This window comes from Dryobates pubescens, chromosome 41, assembly GCF_014839835.1.
Source record: "Dryobates pubescens isolate bDryPub1 chromosome 41, bDryPub1.pri, whole genome shotgun sequence".
Classification (NCBI taxonomy): domain Eukaryota; kingdom Metazoa; phylum Chordata; class Aves; order Piciformes; family Picidae; genus Dryobates; species Dryobates pubescens.
In genome coordinates this window covers 422,338-440,549 of record NC_071652.1, presented here as the reverse complement: position 1 = coordinate 440,549, position 18,212 = coordinate 422,338, and the positions used below count along the sequence as shown (strand labels likewise).

General features: G+C 60.0%; 6 protein-coding genes across 6 annotated transcripts; 3 read left to right on the top strand and 3 right to left on the bottom strand.

Moving 5' to 3' along the window:
• Nucleotides 1-1,876: 1,876 nt before the first annotated feature.
• Nucleotides 1,877-2,266, bottom strand: LOC128899214 (claw keratin-like). Its single transcript, XM_054177581.1, has one exon. It carries the CDS (start codon nucleotides 2,264-2,266, stop codon nucleotides 1,877-1,879), a length of 390 nt encoding a protein of 129 aa, XP_054033556.1.
• Nucleotides 2,267-3,737: 1,471 nt separating this feature from the next.
• On the top strand, nucleotides 3,738-4,121 carry LOC128899210 (claw keratin-like). Its single transcript, XM_054177576.1, has one exon. It carries the CDS (start codon nucleotides 3,738-3,740, stop codon nucleotides 4,119-4,121), a length of 384 nt encoding a protein of 127 aa, XP_054033551.1.
• A 4,037-nt stretch (nucleotides 4,122-8,158) lies between these two features.
• LOC128899216 (claw keratin-like) lies at nucleotides 8,159-8,548 on the bottom strand. The gene has a single exon (XM_054177583.1). It carries the CDS (start codon nucleotides 8,546-8,548, stop codon nucleotides 8,159-8,161), a length of 390 nt encoding a protein of 129 aa, XP_054033558.1.
• Nucleotides 8,549-10,000: 1,452 nt separating this feature from the next.
• Nucleotides 10,001-10,384, top strand: LOC128899209 (claw keratin-like). The gene has a single exon (XM_054177574.1). It carries the CDS (start codon nucleotides 10,001-10,003, stop codon nucleotides 10,382-10,384), a length of 384 nt encoding a protein of 127 aa, XP_054033549.1.
• A 3,578-nt stretch (nucleotides 10,385-13,962) lies between these two features.
• Nucleotides 13,963-14,370, bottom strand: LOC128899219 (claw keratin-like). Its single transcript, XM_054177587.1, has one exon. It carries the CDS (start codon nucleotides 14,368-14,370, stop codon nucleotides 13,963-13,965), a length of 408 nt encoding a protein of 135 aa, XP_054033562.1.
• Nucleotides 14,371-15,832: 1,462 nt separating this feature from the next.
• On the top strand, nucleotides 15,833-16,216 carry LOC128899211 (claw keratin-like). The gene has a single exon (XM_054177577.1). The coding sequence runs from the start codon at nucleotides 15,833-15,835 to the stop codon at nucleotides 16,214-16,216; it is 384 nt and encodes a 127-aa protein (XP_054033552.1).
• Nucleotides 16,217-18,212: the final 1,996 nt, after the last annotated feature.

Here is an 18,212-nt window from a genome sequence, read left to right as displayed (position 1 = left end):
ATCCCCAAGTGAGACAAGAGCTGCCTCAGTGCACCTGAGCTACCTGTCCTGTCCTGTCTGTGCTCTTCCAAGCAGGCAGTGGCAGTCCCAGGCTCTCAAAGTGAGCTTCTCTTCCTGCTGCGTTCCATCTGTGGCAGCAGCCTGAGAACACACCAGGAGCAGGCAGAGTTTCTGCTCTATCCTGAACTCTCTTCACGCAGTGTCTGCCCCTCCACAGGGTCAAGGACACAGAGGTGCAGGAGGCTTCCCCATGACTCCTGGAGGTGTGAGCTACCTGAAGACTTGCAGGGAAGTGGAGGGTTTGGGGCATGGAGTTGGAATGAGGAGGGGTTGTGTGACAGGGGCAGCTGTCACAGATGGGCACCACCACATCACCCCTGTGCTGGCTGACACAGATGGGCACCACCACATCACCCCTGTGCCTGTTGTAACAGATGGGCACCACCACAGCGACCCTGTGCCTGCTGACCAGGCCAAGTTGGATCCTGCAGTGAGAAGTGTGGCACCAGGTGCTATGCCAAGGGTCATTTACCTGCACTAAGCCATAACCATGGAACCCCAGAACTCTTTCAGCTGGGAAAGACCTCGGAGATCATCAGAGTCCAACCTTCAAGCTGAGACTACTAAGGCACCTCCGCGGGTGATGGCTTTGCTCTTTGCAACCCTAGCTGGGAACCCAGCAAGACCAAACAGTTTGATCTTGTCCCAGGAGAATGAATTTGAGACTCAATGACTTGGCAGCCAACTGAACCCTGCCACAGAGCCTTAGGAGAAAGCTGTCAGTGCCACCAACACCATGCAGATGGCACAGAGCAGATGGCACAGAGCCGAGGGCAGGCTGAGAGCAGACAATAGTTGATTGACAGGGAAGGGCCTCCCTAGCCCAGCCCTAGCACCAGATCGGAACTTGAGCGAACCAGGGCCGCCCAGGATCCCCAGCAGTGAGGCCTCTCTGACCCCCTGGGGCGTTTCCTGCCTCAGCTGCTCATCCCCACTAAGGCGGCCCCGACCCGGCCCCTCCCCGGTCCAGGCACCGCACCAGCCCGTCTCCCGCCCCGGCCCCACCCCGCGGCTCCATTGCAGCTCTCCCAGCAGCTTGGAAGCTCCTTGGGGACCTTTGCCGCAGAGCCTGCGCCGCCTGCGGGCAGGGACGGTGCAGCAGCACCGCCAGGATGCCCTAGCGAGCGGCGTTCCGGTGTCCTTTAGCAGCAGCCTGGGGGCACAGCTGTGCCCAGCAGACTCTTCTCCTGGTGCTTCTTGCTTGGGACAAGGAAGTGAACCCCCCCTGCCTCCAGCTTCCTTGCAGGGAGCTGTAGAGAGCCAGGAGGTCTCAGCCCAGCCTCCTCTTCTCCAGCCACAAAACCCCCAGTTCCCTCGGCTCCCTCCCCAGCCCTCTTCTCCAGACCCTTCCCCACCTTCCTTGCCCTTCTCTGGACCTGCTCCAGAGGCCAAGCTTCTGAGCTGCCCTGAGGTCTGGGCTGCAGGGGAAGAAGGGAAGCATCAAGCACAACCCGGAGCCAATGTTGTGATGCAAGAGAGATTTTATTGCAGTCCCAGGGCAGGACGAAGCTTAGAGAAGAGCAGAGCTGTGGCCAAGGGCAGCTCACGACCCCTGGCAGTAGGCAGGCAGCCAGCATGAGCTGGGCTGCAGGAGCAGGCAGCCAACAGGGACCCTCCCCAGCAGTGGGCCAAGGCTCCTGCAGGGATACTGAGGCAGAGCAGGAGAAAGGCAGAGCTGGGCTGAAAGCAGGAAGGAGGCAGCCAGGCTCCAGAGCCCAGCGCAGACAGCAGCAGGTCCTTTCCTCAGGGCTGAGTGGGGACCTGCCAGGGGTTTTCTGGAACACTCCTTCATCTGTGGCTGGATCTAGGCTGGGGCTCAGCAGATTCCACAGCTGCCACTGAGGTATCGAGAGCCACGGCGCCAGCCTCCATAGCCTCCACAGCTCCCAAAACCTCCATAGCCTCCATAGCCACCAAGGCCTCCATAACCAGCCCAGCCCCCATAGCCTCCAAAGCCTCCATAGCCTCCATAGCTACCGAAAGTGCCACCATAGCCACCCCCAACTCCGGGGACTCCTGCAGAGCCAACAACGCTGGACTGGGGGAAGTTGCTGAGGATGGGCCCAGGGAAAGTGACCACCGAGGCCGGGGGCTGGATCACCACCGTGGAGTCAGGGCACTGCCGCACGCAGGGCTGGTTGCAGGTGTCGGCCAGGGGGGCCGGGGCAGCCACCCCACAGGGAGAGCACAGGCTGGAGCAGGACATCTTTCAGGCAGGCAAGAGACCTGGAAAAGGGAGCAGGGGTGAGGGGAGGCTGGGCAAGGCAGGGACATGTCCCCAGGAGGCTTCCAGGAGCTGGACTTACCCAGGAGATGAGGAGAGTCGAGCGGAGGAAGCTGGATGGAGGCTGTGGGGCCCTCAGCTCTTTTATACAGGTCCCAGAGTGCCTGGGGCAGTGTCAAGGGGAGGTGGCACCAACCCCAGTAGGTAATCACCCAAGCGAGCATCATGCCGCTGATTGTGTGTGATGCAAGACTAATGGAGGCCTTGTCCTTGTGGAGCAGAGATGCCCTGGAGAGGAAAGGAGTGATGGGAGGACAGGAAGTGCCAGATCTTTACAAGGCAAGGAGGAAGAGCTGGGGCATTACTGGCAGCACCAATCAAGTCTGATCTGGCGCTAATCCCCCACTCTGCTTACACAGAGCAATGCCAGGCCTCTGGCAGAAGATGTCTGGAACCAAGCAGGTCACCTCAGTAGCATCCCAACTGCAGACCACGGGGCAGAGTGCCCAGCGTGCCTGTGGGCTGCGTGCCCACATGAAGCCTGGCTCTGCATGGGTGCTGAGCCAGCAGCTCCTGTCACGGTGCTCCAAGTGCACCAGGGTGGGCTGAGGGAGGACCTCACTCAGGCACAAGGCCAAGGCTTCTGAGAGCATCCTGGTGCCCTTCTTGCCCTCCAGCTCCTCTCTGCCCTTCCAGCCATGGCACAAGACACTGATGCCTGAGCTGGCTGCTCCCATTCACAATAGTGCTCAGTCCCAGCAACATTGGGTCCCTGCCCCACACAGCAGAGCCTCCCCTGCTCATCACAGGGATCTCAGTCAGGGAGCCCCAAATACCCCATGGCAAGCAGGGGCTTGGAAGTAGCCAAGGTTCAGGGATGGTCGTCACATGCCCCAGAAGGGCCCCAGTCCCAATGGCAACCTGGGAGGGACTGGAGCAGGTGGGCCTAGATCTACTCAGATGCAATGCCTCTGTTTGGCAGCTTGTAAAAGAGAGCTAATGAGAGGTATGCAGGGCAAGGGTGGGCAGAGCCCTGTGCTTGGGGCTGGGCAGCATCAGCAGATTAGGGCAGATCAAGGCTTCATTGGTGGCACCAGATCAGCTGCAGCAGCCTCATGCCTGGCATGCCCTGGTGTGTCACGGCGCGTCCCTCCTGTCCTTGCTTCCAAGCACCATTATCATGGCAGTGCCCAAGGTGCAGGGGGTGGGCCTGGCTTGTTTGGGTGATTACCTACTGGGGTTGGTGCCACCACCCCTTGGCCGCTGCCCCAGGCGCTCTGGGACCTGTATAAAAGAGCTGAGGGCTCCACAGCCTCCATCAGCTTCCTCCGCTCGACTCTCCTCATCTCCTGGGTAAGTCTGGCTCCTGGAAGCCTCTTGGGGACCTGTCCCTGCCTTGCCCAGCCTCCCCTCACCCCTGCTCCCTTTTCCAGGTCTCTTGCCTGCCTGAAAGATGTCCTGCTCCAGCCTGTGCTCTCCCTGTGGGGTGGCCGCCCCTTGCCCCCTGGCCGACACCTGCAACGAGCCCTGCGTGCGGCAGTGCCCTGACTCCACGGTGGTGATCCAGCCCCCGGCCTCGGTGGTCACCTTCCCTGGGCCCATCCTCAGCAACTTCCCCCAGTCCAGCGTTGTTGGCTCTGCAGGAGTCCCCGGAGTTGGGGGTGGCTATGGTGGCACTTTCGGTAGCTATGGAGGCTATGGAGGCTTTGGAGGCTATGGGGGCTGGGCTGGTTATGGAGGCCTTGGTGGCTATGGAGGCTATGGAGGATTTGGGGGCTGTGGGGGCTATGGAGGCCGTGGCTCTCGGTACTTCGGTGGCAGCTGTGGGCCCTGCTGAGCCCCAGCCTGCAGTCAGCTACTGCTGAAGATCTTCAGAGGTGCCCTGGCCCGTCCCAACTTGACCACCCAAGGAAGGACTCCCCTGCTGCACTGCTCTGGATGCCTCACATCCCCTTGTGTCCCAGCTCCGCTTTCCTCCTGCCCTGCTGATTGTCCCTCTGCAGCCTGCTGAGCCCTGCTGCCAGAGACCTGCCCTGGGCGCCTGCTGCTGGGGCACAGCTCAGGCTCATGTTCACCGTGCCCCCTGCCTGCATATGTGGCCTGGCCCCAGCCAGAGCCTTGCTCTTCTCCCACTGCCCTGCTCTGACACTCCAATAAATCTCTCTTGCATCCCAGCACTGATCTCTGCATTTCTTTCACCCTTCCCCCATAACCAGGACCCCAGGGGCAGCGTTGGCTCCTTGGGCCCTTCCAGCTGGCTCCCAACGGAGGGCTTCTAGGGGTACCTGCAGGAGCTGCCTCCTTGCTTCCTCCTGCCTTGTGGCATCACATCCCAGCACCACTCCATTTCCTGCAGATGGGGCTTGCTCATCTCCTTCACCAACACCTTCTCCCTCTTTGCCTTCCCTGTCTTCTCCCCACTTTGGCCTCCTCCCCTCCTCCCCTCTGCTCCCCACCTTCCCTCCTTTAGGATTCTGATCAATATCTCTGGTCCTGCACCTGTGTGTGGCTTCCTGCCTGCAGGCTGGGAGCAGATGCACCAGAGCCCCCCAGAGCTGCCCTGGGTGCACAGGACCCCAGCTGGGTCACCAGACAGCTCTGGTCCCAAGGGCAGGTTCTTTCCCCTACTGTGCAAGGAGCCAGCCTCACCCCGAGGCAAAAGGATCAATTTATTAACAAAGCTGCACAAGTCTGGATGCTGGGGGGGGGCACCCACACAGGGAGCACCCTTCCCCATCCTCCCTCTGCCTTGCAGGCCATTCCCTGTGGCCTCTCTTGGCTCAGAGGAGGTAAAATCCTTCAGCCTCTCCTCTGTTCAACCTCCAGCCAGCTGGGTTTCAGGGAAGTAGTTCAGGCGGGGCTGGAACAGCAGCCAACATCTGCACTGCTAAGCCCCAATAAACCTGAGGTGCATTTTGGGCTCTCTCCAGCCCCCACACCCTCAGCTTGAGCAGGAAATCTTCATTTACACATTTGCCTAGCCAGGAGCAGGGCCCAGGTGCCCTGAGCTGAGCACTAGAAATCCAGCCTCAACACGAGGAGAGACTTCTTTGGTGTGAGGCTGATGGAGCCTGGAGCAGCTGCCCAGAGAGGCTGTGGAGTCTCCTTCTCTGGAGAGCTTCCACACCCCCCTGGATGTGCCCCTGGGTGTCCCTGCTCTGGCAGGGGGCTGGGGCTGGCTGATCTCCAGAGGCCATTTGCAACCCCAACCATTCTGTGGCACCAGGAGAGGCCACAGAGCTGAGCACACAGCTGCTGCTGGGAGAAGAGCTTCGGGTGGAAGGAGTCTTCTTGCAGGCAGTGTCTCCAGAGGCCAAGTGTCCTGGTTCCTGAGGAGGCCTTCAGAAGCCAGGGTCGATTGGCCTGCTTGGCAGAACCATGCTGAAGAGGGCATGTGCCCTGTCGTGTGGCTGCCCAGGAAAGTAAAGGCAGAGCTTGCCCAGGAGGTGACCTGGCCAGGACCTGTTGCTATTTGATGTCCTATCCTGCAGGGGATGCCTGGGAGAACAAAGGAGGGGGGAAAAAGGAACAATAAATGTCTGAGAGCACAGCAAGCTCTGCAGAGCTGGGCAGCTTCCCTGCTTCCCTGCCAAGCAGCAGCTCCCTGGGCTCTGCAGCCCCAGGAAGCTGTGCCAGGGCTGTGTTGGTCCTCACCTGCTGCTATTTGATATCTTATCTGTTGGAGATGCCTGAGGAAAGCAGAGGGGAAAAGGAGGAGCAATAAAGGAGAGCACGGCAGGCTGCAGAGCTGGGCAGCTTCATAGCTTCCCTGAGCAAGAACAGACACAACCCATGGTCATCACTAGCCATGGTCACCACCACCCATGGTGGCCATGCTCATCACTGTGGGGTGCAGCATCAGCAACCCTGTGATGGCACAGCAGATGCCACCTCCCTTTGCTTACATCCTGGCCCTGGCTTGTGGCTGAGCTAGCAGCAGCTCTTCTGTGTCACAGATTGTGACCGTTTGAGGCTGTGCCTGTAAGGAAGGGGCACACTGGCTAAATGTTTATAAAATATTTTGGTATTCTAAAGGAATTTCATTGGTAGGATTATGGGAGGTGAGATTGTTGGACCTGGAGCAGCTGGGAGTTTCTCTCAGTTTTCTCTTCCTTCGCTGTTCCTTTCGGCTGGACTGCTTCTGGGCTTCTGGCCAACTAAGATAAGAGACACTAACTCCTGTACCAGGCCTCTCTTTCTTTCCTGCCCTGTTAACCACCCTTGTCTCCTTTTCTACCTCTTTGGGGGGAGAAGGGAGGTAGGGGGGGTAAGGGGGGCAGAGGGGGAAGCCCCCTCTGTTGGGGGTCTGGTTTCTGGTTGAGTTCATTTGCTGTGTATTTCTGTATATATTGTAAAATACCTGTATTTGTGGTGTTACATATAATCTGCTTCCTAGATATATACTTGCAAATATAGTCTGCTTTTCTAATTACTGAGTTAGCCCCAGTTTCTTTGTCAGTGGGGGAGGGAAAGCAGAGCCTTTCCTTTCAACCCACCACACAGATGGGCACCACCACATCACCCCTGTGCCTGCTGTCACAGATGGGCACCACCACAGCGACCCTGTGCCTGCTGACCAGGCCAAGTTGGATCCTGCAGTGAGAAGTGTGGCACCAGGTGCTGTGCCAAGGGTCATTTACTTGCACTAAGCCATAATCATGGAACCCCAGACCTCTTTCAGCTGGGAAAGTCCTCTGAGATCATCAGAGTCCAACCTTCAACCTGAGACCACTAAAGCACCTCCCCAGGTGATGGCTTTGCTCTTTGCACCCTTAGCTGGAAACCCAGCAGGACCAAACAGTTTGGTTTTCTTCCACAAGAATGAATTTGAGACTCAGTGACTGGCAGCCAAATGAACCCTGCCACAGAGCCTTAGGAGACAGCTGTCATGGCCACCAACACCATCAGGTGGCACAGAGCAGATGGCACAGAGCCGAGGGCAGGCAGAGAGCAGACATTTGGTAACTGACAGGGGAGGGCCTCCCTACCCCAGGCATAGCACCGGCTCAGAACCTGCAGCGCACCAGACCCGTCCAGGACCGCCCGCAGCGAGTCCTCTCCAACCCCAGCCTCAGCTGCTCCACTGCCGCTAAGGCTGCCTGGGCCCTGCCCCTGCTCCGTCCGCGGCAGCATTTCAGCTCTCCCAGCAGCCTTGGAAGCTTCTTGTCGACTTCTGCCGCGGAGCCTGTGCCGCCTGCGGGCGGGGATGGTGCAGCAGCACCGCGAGGATGCCCTAGCGAGCGGCGTTCTGGTGACCTGTAGCAGCAGCCGCTTCTGCTTTTGCTTCTTGATGGGACAAGGAACTGAACCCCCCCTGCCTCCAGCTTCCTTGCAGGGAGCTGTAGAGAGCCAGGAGATCTCCCCTCAGCCTTCTCTACTACAGCCTCGACACCCCCAGTTCCCTCAGCTCCCTGCCCAGCCCTCTTCTCCAGACCCTTCCCCACCTTCCTTGCCCTTCTCTGGACCTGCTCCAGAGGCCAAGCCCTGTGAGCTACCCTGAGGTTCGGGCCGCAGGGGTAGAAGTGAAGAATCAAGCACAACCAGGAGGCAATGTTGTGATGCAAGAGAGATTTTATTGCAGTTGCAGGGCAGGACGAAGCTTAGAGAAGAGCAGAGCTGTGGCCAAGGGCAGCTCACGACCCCTGGCAGGAGGCAGGCAGCCAGCAGGGACCCTCCCCAGCAGTGGGCCAAGGGTCCTGCAGGTATGCTGAGGCAGAGCAGGGGAAAGGCAGAGCTGGGCCAAATCAGGAAGGAGGCAGCCAGGCTCCAGAGCACAGCACTGACAGCAGCAGGTCCTTTCCTCAGGGCTGAGTGGGGAACTGCCAGGGGTTTTCTGGAGCTCTCCTTCATCTGTGGCTGGATCCAGGCTGGGGCTCAGCAGATCCCACAGCTGCCACTGAGGTACCGAGAGCCACGGCGCCAGCCTCCATAGCCACCACAGCCCCCAAAGCCTCCATAGCCTCCATAGCCACCAAGGCCTCCATAACCAGCCCAGCCCCCATAGCCTCCATAGCCTCCATAGCCTCCATAGCTACCGAAAGTGCCACCATAGCCACCCCCAACCCCGGGGACTCCTGCAGAGCCAACAAAGCTAGACTGGGGGAAGTTGCTGAGGATGGGCCCAGGGAAGGTGACCACAACAGGAGGGGGCTGGATCACCACGTTGGAGTCAGGGCACTGCCGCACACAGGGCTGGTTGCAGGTGTCGGCCAGGGGGGCCGGGGCGGCCACCCCACAGGGAGAGCACAGGCTGGAGCAGGACATCTTTCAGGCAGGCAAGAGACCTGGAAAAGGGAGCAGGGGTTAGGGGAGGCTGGGCAAGGCAGGAACAGGTCCCGAGGAGGCTTCCAGGAGCTGGACTTACCCAGGAGATGAGGAGAGTCGAGCGGAGGAAGCTGGATGGAGGCTGTGGAGCCCTCAGCTCTTTTATACAGGTCCCAGAGCGCCTGGGGCAGCGGCCAAGGGGAGGTGGCACCAACCCCAGTAGGTAATCACCCAAGCAAGCATCATGCCACTGATTGTGTGTGATGCAAGACTAATGGAGGCCTTGTCCTTGTGGAGCAGAGATGCCCTGGAGAGGAAAGGAGTGATGGGAGGACAGGAAGTGTCAGATCTTTACAAGGCAAGGAGGAACTGGGGCTTCAATGGCATCACCAATCAAGCCTGATCTGGTGCTAATCCCTCATTCTGCTTACACAGAGCAATGCCAGGCCTCTGGCAGAAGATGTCATGGACCAAGCAGGTCACCTCAGTAGCATCCCAACTGCAGACCACGGGGCAGAGTGCCCAGCGTGCCTGTGTGCAGCCTGGCCACGTGAAGCCTGGCTCTGCGTGGGTGCTGAGCCAGCAGCTCCTGGCACAGTGCTCCAAGTGCACCAGGGAGGGCTCATGGAGGACCTCACTCAGGCACGAGGCCAAGGCTTCTGAGAGCATCCTGGTGCCCTTCCTGCCCTCCAGCTCCTCTCTGCCCTTCCAGCCATGGCACAAGACACTGATGCCTGAGCTGGCTGCTCCCATTCACAATGGTGCTGAGCCCCAGCACCATCGGGTCGCTGCCCCACACAGCAGAGCCTCCCCTGCTCATCAAAGGGATCTCAGTCAGGGAGCCCCAAACAGCCCATGGCAAACAGGGGCTTGGAAGTGGCCAAGGGTCAGGGATGTTCCTGACACACCCCAGGGCAGCTGGGAGGGACTGGAGCAGGTGGGCCTAGATCTACTCAGATGCAATGCATCTGTTTGGCAGCTTGTAAAAGAGAGCTAATGAGAGGTGTGCAGGGCAAGGGTGGGCAGAGCCCTGTGCTTGGGGCTGGGCAGCATCAGCAGATTAGGGCAGATCAAGGCTGCGGTGGTGGCACCAGATCAGCTGCAGCAGCCTCGTGCCTGGCATGCCCTGGTGTGTCACGGCGCGTCCCTCCTGTCCTTGCTTCCCCAGCACCATTATCATGGCAGTGCCCCTGGTGCAGGGGGTGGGCCTGGCTCGTTTGGGTGATTACCTACTGGAGTTGGTGCCACCACCCCTTGGCCGCTGCCCCAGGCGCTCTGGGACCTGTATAAAAGAGCTGAGGGCTCCACAGCCTCCATCCAGCTTCCTCCGCTCGACTCTCCTCATCTCCTGGGTAAGTCCAGCTCCTGGAAGCCTCTTGTGGACCTGACCCTGCCGTGCCCAGCCTCCCCTCACCCCTGCTCCCTTTTCCAGGTCTCTTGCCTGCCTGAAAGATGTCCTGCTCCAGCCTGTGCTCTCCCTGTGGGGTGGCCGCCCCGGCCCCCCTGGCCGACACCTGCAACGAGCCCTGCGTGCGGCAGTGCCCTGACTCCACGGTGGTGATCCAGCCCCCGGCCTCGGTGGTCACCTTCCCTGGGCCCATCCTCAGCAACTTCCCCCAGTCCAGCGTTGTTGGCTCTGCAGGAGTCCCCGGGGTTGGGGGTGGCTATGGTGGCACTTTCGGTAGCTATGGAGGCTATGGAGGCTTTGGAGGCTATGGGGGCTGGGCTGGTTATGGAGGCCTTGGTGGCTATGGAGGCTATGGAGGCTTTGGGGGCTGTGGGGGCTATGGAGGCCGTGGCTCTCGGTACTTCGGTGGCAGCTGTGGGCCCTGCTGAGCCCCAGCCTGCAGTCAGATACTGCTGAAGATCTTCAGAGGTGCCCTGGCCCGTCCCAACTTGACCACCCAAGGAAGGACTCCCCTGCTGCACTGCTCTGGATGCCTCACATCCCCTTGTGTCCCAGCTCCGCTTTCCTCCTGCCCTGCTGATTGTCCCTCCGCAGCCTGCTGAGCCCTGCTGCCAGAGACCTGCCCTGGGCGCCTGCTGCTGGGGCACAGCTCAGGCTCATGTTCACCGTGCCCCCTGCCTGCATATGTGGCCTGGCCCCAGCCAGAGCCTTGCTCTTCTCCCACCGCCCTGCTCTGACACTCCAATAAATCTCTCTTGCATCCCAGTACTGATCTCTGCATTTCTTTCACCCTTCCCCCATAACCAGGACCCCAGGGGCAGCTTTGGCTCCTTGGGCCCTTCCAGCTGGCTCCCAACGGAGGGCTTCTAGGGGTACCTGCAGGAGCTGCCTCCTTGCTTCCTCCTGCCTTGTGGCATCACATCCCAGCACCACTCCATTTCCTGCAGATGGGGCTTGCTCATCTCCTTCACCAACACCTTCTCCCTCTTTGCCTTCCCTGTCTTCTCCCCACTTTGGCCTCCTCCCCTCCTCCCCTCTGCTCCCCACCTTCCCTCCTTTAGGATTCTGATCAATATCTCTGGTCCTGCACCTGTGTGTGGCTTCCTGCCTGCAGGCTGGGAGCAGATGCACCAGAGCCCCCCAGAGCTGCCCTGGGTGCACAGGACCCCAGCTGGGTCACCAGACAGCTCTGGTCCCAAGGGCAGGTTCTTTCCCCTGCTGTGCAAGGAGCCAGCCTCACCCCGAGGCAAAAGGATCAATTTATTAACAAAGCTGCACAAGTCTGGATGCTGGGGGGGGGCACCCACACAGGGAGCACCCTTCCCCATCCTCCCTCTGCCTTGCAGGCCATTCCCTGTGGCCTCTCTTGGCTCAGAGGAGGTAAAATCCTTCAGCCTCTCCTGTGTTCAACCTCCAGCCAGCTGGGTTTCAGGGAAGTAGTTCAGGCGGGGCTGGAACAGCAGCCAACGTCTGCACTGCTAAGCCCCAATAAACCTGAGGTGCATTTTGGGCTCTCTCCAGCCCCCACACCCTCAGCTTGAGCAGGAAATCTTCATTTACACATTTGCCTAGCCAGGAGCAGGGCCCAGGTGCCCTGAGCTGAGCACCAGAAATCCAACCTCAACACGAGGAGAGACTTCTTTGCTGTGAGGCTGATGGAGCCTGGAGCAGCTGCCCAGAGAGGCTGTGGAGTCTCCTTCTCTGGAGAGCTTCCACACCCCCCTGGATGTGCCCCTGGGTGTCCCTGCTCTGGCAGGGGGCTGGGGCTGGCTGATCTCCAGAGGCCATTTGCAACCCCAACCATTCTGTGGCACCAGGAGAGGCCACAGAGCTGAGCACACAGCTGCTGCTGGGAGAAGAGCTTCGGGTGGAAGGAGTCTTCTTGCAGGCAGTGTCTCCAGAGGCCAAGTGTCCTGGTTCCTGAGGAGGCCTTCAGAAGCCAGGGTCGATTGGCCTGCTTGGCAGAACCTTGCTGAAGAGGGCATGTGCCCTGTCGTGTGGCTGCCCAGGAAAGTAAAGGCAGAGCTTGCCCAGAAGGTGACCTGGCCAGAACCTGTTGCTATTTGATGTCCTATCCTGCAGGGGATGCCTGGGAGAACAAAGGAGGGGGGAAAAAGGAACAATAAATGTCTGAGAGCACAGCAAGCTCTGCAGAGCTGGGCAGCTTCCCTGCTTCCCTGCCAAGCAGCAGCTCCCTGGGCTCTGCAGCCCCAGGAAGCTGTGCCAGGGCTGTGTTGGTCCTCACCTGCTGCTATTTGATATCTTATCTGCTGGAGATGCCTGGGAAAAGCAGAGGGGAAAAGAAGGAGCAATAAAGGAGAGCACAGCAGGCTGCAGAGCTGGGCAGCCTCACTGCTTCCCTGAGCAAGAGCAGACATGACCCATGGTCACCACTACCCTTGTTCCCCATTACCCATGGTCACCACTACCATGACCCCTACCCATGGTTACCACCACCCATGGTGACCACTGCCCATCGTGGCCATGCTCATCACTGTGGGGTGAAGCAGCAGCACCGCTGTGATGGCACAGCAGATGGCACCTCCCTTTGCTTACATCCCAGTCTTTGCTTGTGGCTGAGCTAGTAGCAGCTCTCCTGTGTCACAGATGGGCACCACCACATCACCTCTGTGCCTGCTGTCACAGATGGGGATCACCACAGCGACCCTGTGCCTGCTGACCAGGCCATGGTGGATCCGGCAGTGAGAAGTGTGGCACCAGGTGCTGTGCCAAGGGTCATTTACCTGCACTAAGCCATAACCATGGAACCCCAGACCTCTTTCAGCTGGGAAAGACCTCTGAGATCATCAGAGTCCAACCTTCAACCTGAGACCACTAAAGCACCTCCCCAGGTGATGGCTTTGCTCTTTGCACCCTTAGCTGGAAACCCAGCAGGACCAAACAGTTTGGTTTTCTTCCACAAGAATGAATTTGAGACTCAGTGACTGGCAGCCAACCGAACCCTGCCACGGAGTCTTAGGAGACAGCTGTCAGTGCCACCAACACCATGTAGATGGCACAGAGCCGAGGGCAGGCAGAGAGCAGACATTTGTTAACTGACAGGGGAGGGCCTCCCAAGCCCGGCCCTAGCACTGGCTCAGAACCTGCAGCGCAACAGACCCGTCCAGGACCGCCCGCAGCGAGTCCTCTCCAACCCCCCTGAAGCGCCCCCAGCCTCAGCTGCAGGACTCCCGCTAAGGCCCCGCCCCGGCCCCGCCCCGCGGCTCCATTGCAGCTCTCCCAGCAGCCTCGGATGCTCCTTGTGGACCTTTGCAGCGGAGCCTGCGCCGCCTACGGGCGGGGACGGTGCAGCAGCACCGCCAGGATGCCCTAGGGAGCGGCGTTCCGGTGTCCTTTAGCAGCAGCCTGGGGGCACAGCTGTGCCCAGCAGCCTCTTCTCCTGGCGCATCTTGCTCGGAACAAGGAAATGAACCAACCCTGCCTTCAGCTTCCTTGCAGGGAGCTGTAGAGAGCCAGGAGATCTCCCCTCAGCCTCCTCTTCTGCAGCCTCAACAACCTCAGCTCCCTCCCCAGCCGTCTTCTCCAGACCCTTCCTCACTTTCCTTGCCCTTCACTGGACCTGCTCCAGAGGCCAAGCTTCTGAGCTGGCCCCAGCTCTGGGCTGTAGGGGTAGAAGGGAAGCATCAAGCACAACCAGGAGGCAATGTTGTGATGCAAGAGAGATTTTATTGCAGTCCCAGGGCAGGACGAAGCTTAGAACAGAGCAGAGCTGTGGCCATGGGCAGCTCATGACCACTGACAGGAGGCAGGCAGCCAGCATGAGCTGTGCTGCAGGAGCAGACAGCCAGCAGGGACCCTCCCCAGCAGTGGGCAAAGGGTCCTGTAGGGATACTCAGGCAGAGCAGGTGGAAGGCAGAGCTGGACCGAAATCAGGAAGGAGGCAGCCAGGCTCCAGAGCACAGCGCAGACTTCTCAGGGCTGAGTGGGGGCCTGCCAGGGGTTCTCTGGAGTTCACTTTCATCTGTGGCCAGATCCAGGCTGGGTCTTAGCAGATTCCACAGCTGCCACTGAGGTATCGAGAGCCACGGCGCCAGCCCCCGTAGCCACCCCAGCCCCCATAGCCTCCACAGCCCCCAAAGCCTCCATAGCCTCCATAGCCACCAAGGCCTCCATAACCAGCCCAGCCCCCATAGCCTCCATAGCCTCCATAGCCTCCATAGCTACCGAAAGTGCCACCATAGCCACCCCCAACCCCGGGGACTCCTGCAGAGCCAACAATGCTGGACTGGGGGAAGTTGCTGAGGATGGGCCCAGGGAAGGTGACCACCGAGGCCGGGGGCTGGATCACCACCGTGGAGTCAGGGCACTGCCGCACACAGGGCTGGTTGCAGGTGTCGGCCAGGGGGGCCGGGGCGGCCACCCCACAGGGAGAGCACAGGCTGGAGCAGGACATCTTTCAGGCAGGCAAGAGACCTGGAAAAGGGAGCAGGGGTGAGGGGAGGCTGGGCAAGGCAGGGACAGGTCCCCAAGAGGCTTCCAGGAGCTGGACTTACCCAGGAGATGAGGAGAGTCGAATGGAGGAAGCTGGATGGAGGCTGTGGAGCCCTCAGCTCTTTTATACAGGTCCCAGAGCGCCTGGGGCAGCGGCCAAGGGGAGGTGGCACCAACCCCAGTAGGTAATCACCCAAGCAAGCATCATGCCACTGATTGTGTGTGATGCAAGACTAATGGAGGCCTTGTCCTTGTGGAGCAGAGATGCCCTGGAGAGGAAAGGACTGATGGGAGGACAGGAAGTGTCAGATCTTTACAAGGTGAGGAGGAAGAGCTGGGGCTTTACTGGCAGCACCAATCAAGCCTGCTCTGGCACTAATCCCCCACTCTGCTTACACAGAGCAATGCCAGGCCTCTGGCAGAAGATGTCTGGTACCAAGCAGGTCACCTCAGTAGCATCCCAACTGCAGACCACGGGGCAGAGTGCCCAGCGTGCCTGTGGGCAGCCTGGCCACGTGAAGCCTGGCTCTGCGTGGGTGCTGAGCCAGCAGCTCCTGGCACAGTGCTCCAAGTGCACCAGGGAGGGCTCATGGAGGACCTCACTCAGGCACGAGGCCAAGGCTTCTGAGAGCATCCTGGTGCCCTTCCTGCCCTCCAGCTCCTCTCTGCCCTTCCAGCCATGGCACAAGACACTGATGCCTGAGCTGGCTGCTCCCATTCACAATGGTGCTGAGCCCCAGCACCATCGGGTCGCTGCCCCACACAGCAGAGCCTCCCCTGCTCATCAAAGGGATCTCAGTCAGGGAGCCCCAAACAGCCCATGGCAAACAGGGGCTTGGAAGTGGCCAAGGGTCAGGGATGTTCCTGACACACCCCAGGGCAGCTGGGAGGGACTGGAGCAGGTGGGCCTGGAGCTGCCCAGCTGCAATGCCTCTGTTTGGCAGCTTGTAAAAGAGAGCTAATGAGAGGTGTGCAGGGCAAGGGTGGGCAGAGCCCTGTGCTTGGGGCTGAGCAGCATCAGCAGATTAGGGCAGATCAAGGCTGCGGTGGTGGCACCAGATCAGCTGCAGCAGCCTCGTGCCTGGCATGCCCTGGTGTGTCACGGCGCGTCCCTCCTGTCCTTGCTTCCCCAGCACCATTATCATGGCAGTGCCCCCGGTGCAGGGGGTGGGCCTGGCTCCTTTGGGTGATTACCTACTGGGGTTGGTGCCACCACCCCTTGGCCGCTGCCCCAGGCACTCTGGGACCTGTATAAAAGAGCTGAGGGCCCCACAGCCTCCATCCAGCTTCCTCCGCTCGACTCTCCTCATCTCCTGGGTAAGTCCAGCTCCTGGAAGCCTCTTGGGGACCAGTCCCTGCCTTGTGCAGCCTCCCCTAACCCCTCACCCCTGCTCCCTTTTCCAGGTCTCTTGCCTGCCTGAAAGATGTCCTGCTCCAGCCTGTGCTCTCCCTGTGGGGTGGCCGCCCCTTGCCCCCTGGCCGACACCTGCAACGAGCCCTGCGTGCGGCAGTGCCCTGACTCCACGGTGGTGATCCAGCCCCCGGCCTCGGTGGTCACCTTCCCTGGGCCCATCCTCAGCAACTTCCCCCAGTCCAGCATCGTGGGCTCTGCAGGAGTCCCCGGGGTTGGGGGTGGCTATGGTGGCACTTTCGGTAGCTATGGAGGCTATGGAGGCTTTGGAGGCTATGGGGGCTGGGCTGGTTATGGAGGCCTTGGTGGCTATGGAGGCTATGGAGGTTTTGGGGGCTGTGGGGGCTATGGAGGCCGTGGCTCTCGGTACTTCAGTGGCAGCTGTGGGCCCTGCTGAGCCCCAGCCTGCAGTCAGCTACTGCTGAAGATCTTCAGAGGTGCCCTGGCCCGTCCCAACTTGACCACCCAAGGAAGGACTCCCCTGCTGCACTGCTCTGGATGCCTCACATCCCCTTGTGTCCCAGCTCCGCTTTCCTCCTGCCCTGCTGATTGTCCCTCCGCAGCCTGCTGAGCCCTGCTGCCAGAGACCTGCCCTGGGCGCCTGCTGCTGGGGCACAGCTCAGGCTCATGTTCACCGTGCCCCCTGCCTGCATATGGGCCCTGGCCCCAGCCAGAGCCTTGCTCTTCTCCCACCACCCTGCTCTGACACTCCAATAAATCTCTCTTGCATCCCAGCACTGACCTCTGGGTTTCTTTCACCCTTCCCCCATAACCAGGACCCCAGGGGCAGCTTTGGCTCCTTGGGCCCTTCCAGCTGGCTCCCAACGGAGGGCTTCTAGGGGTACCTGTAGGAGCTGCCTCCTTGCTTCCTCCTGCCTTGTGGCATCACATCCCAGCACCACTCCATTTCCTGCAGATGGGGCTTGCTCATCTCCTTCACCAACACTTTCTCCCTCTTTGCCTTCCCTGTCTTCTCCCCACTTTGGCCTCCTCCCCTCTGCTCCCCACCTTCCCTCCTTTAGGATTCTGATCAATATCTCTGGTCCTGCACCTGTGTGTGGCTTCCTGCCTGCAGGCTGGGAGCAGATGCACCAGAGCCCCCCAGAGCTGCCCTGGGTGCACAGGACCCCAGCTGGGTCACCAGACAGCTCTGGTCCCAAGGGCAGGTTCTTTCCCCTGCTGTGCAAGGAGCCAGCCTCACCCCGAGGCAAAAGGATCAATTTATTAACAAAGCTGCACAAGTCTGGATGCTGGGGGGGGCACCCACACAGGGAGCACCCTTCCCCATCCTCCCTCTGCCTTGCAGGCCATTCCCTGTGGCCTCTCTTGGCTCAGAGGAGGTAAAATCCTTCAGCCTCTCCTGTGTTCAACCTCCAGCCAGCTGGGTTTCAGGGAAGTAGTTCAGGCGGGGCTGGAACAGCAGCCAACGTCTGCACTGCTAAGCCCCAATAAACCTGAGGTGCATTTTGGGCTCTCTCCAGCCCCCACACCCTCAGCTTGAGCAGGAAATCTTCATTTACACATTTGCCTAGCCAGGAGCAGGGCCCAGGTGCCCTGAGCTGAGCACCAGAAATCCAACCTCAACACGAGGAGAGACTTCTTTGGTGTGAGGCTGATGGAGCCTGGAGCAGCTGCCCAGAGAGGCTGTGGAGTCTCCTTCTCTGGAGAGCTTCCACACCCCTCTGGATGTGCCCCTGGGTGTCCCTGCTCTGGCAGGGGGCTGGGGCTGGCTGATCTCCAGAGGCCATTTGCAACCCCAACCATTCTGTGGCACCAGGAGAGGCCACAGAGCTGAGCACACAGCTGCTGCTGGGAGAAGAGCTTCGGGTGGAAGGAGTCTTCTTGCAGGCAGTGTCTCCAGAGGCCAAGTGTCCTGGTTCCTGAGGAGGCCTTCAGAAGCCAGGGTCGATTGGCCTGCTTGGCAGAACCATGCTGAAGAGGGCATGTGCCCTGTCGTGTGGCTGCCCAGGAAAGTAAAGGCAGAGCTTGCCCAGAAGGTGACCTGGCCAGAACCTGTTGCTATTTGATGTCCTATCCTGCAGGGGATTCCTGGGAGAACAAAGGAGGGGGAAAAAAGGAACAATAAATGTCTGAGAGCACAGCAAGCTCTGCAGAGCTGGGCAGCTTCCCTGCTTCCCTGCCAAGCAGCAGCTCCCTGGGCTCTGCAGCCCCAGGAAGCTGTGCCAGGGCTGTGTTGGTCCTCACCTGCTGCTATTTGATATCTTATCTGCTGGAGATGCCTGGGGAAAGCAGAGGGGAAAAGGAGGAGCAATAAAGGAGAGCAGAGCAGGCTGCAGAGCTGGGCAGCCTCACTGCTTCCCTGAGCAAGAGCAGACACAACCCATGGTCACCACTACCCATGTTCCCCATTACCCATGGTCACCACTACCATG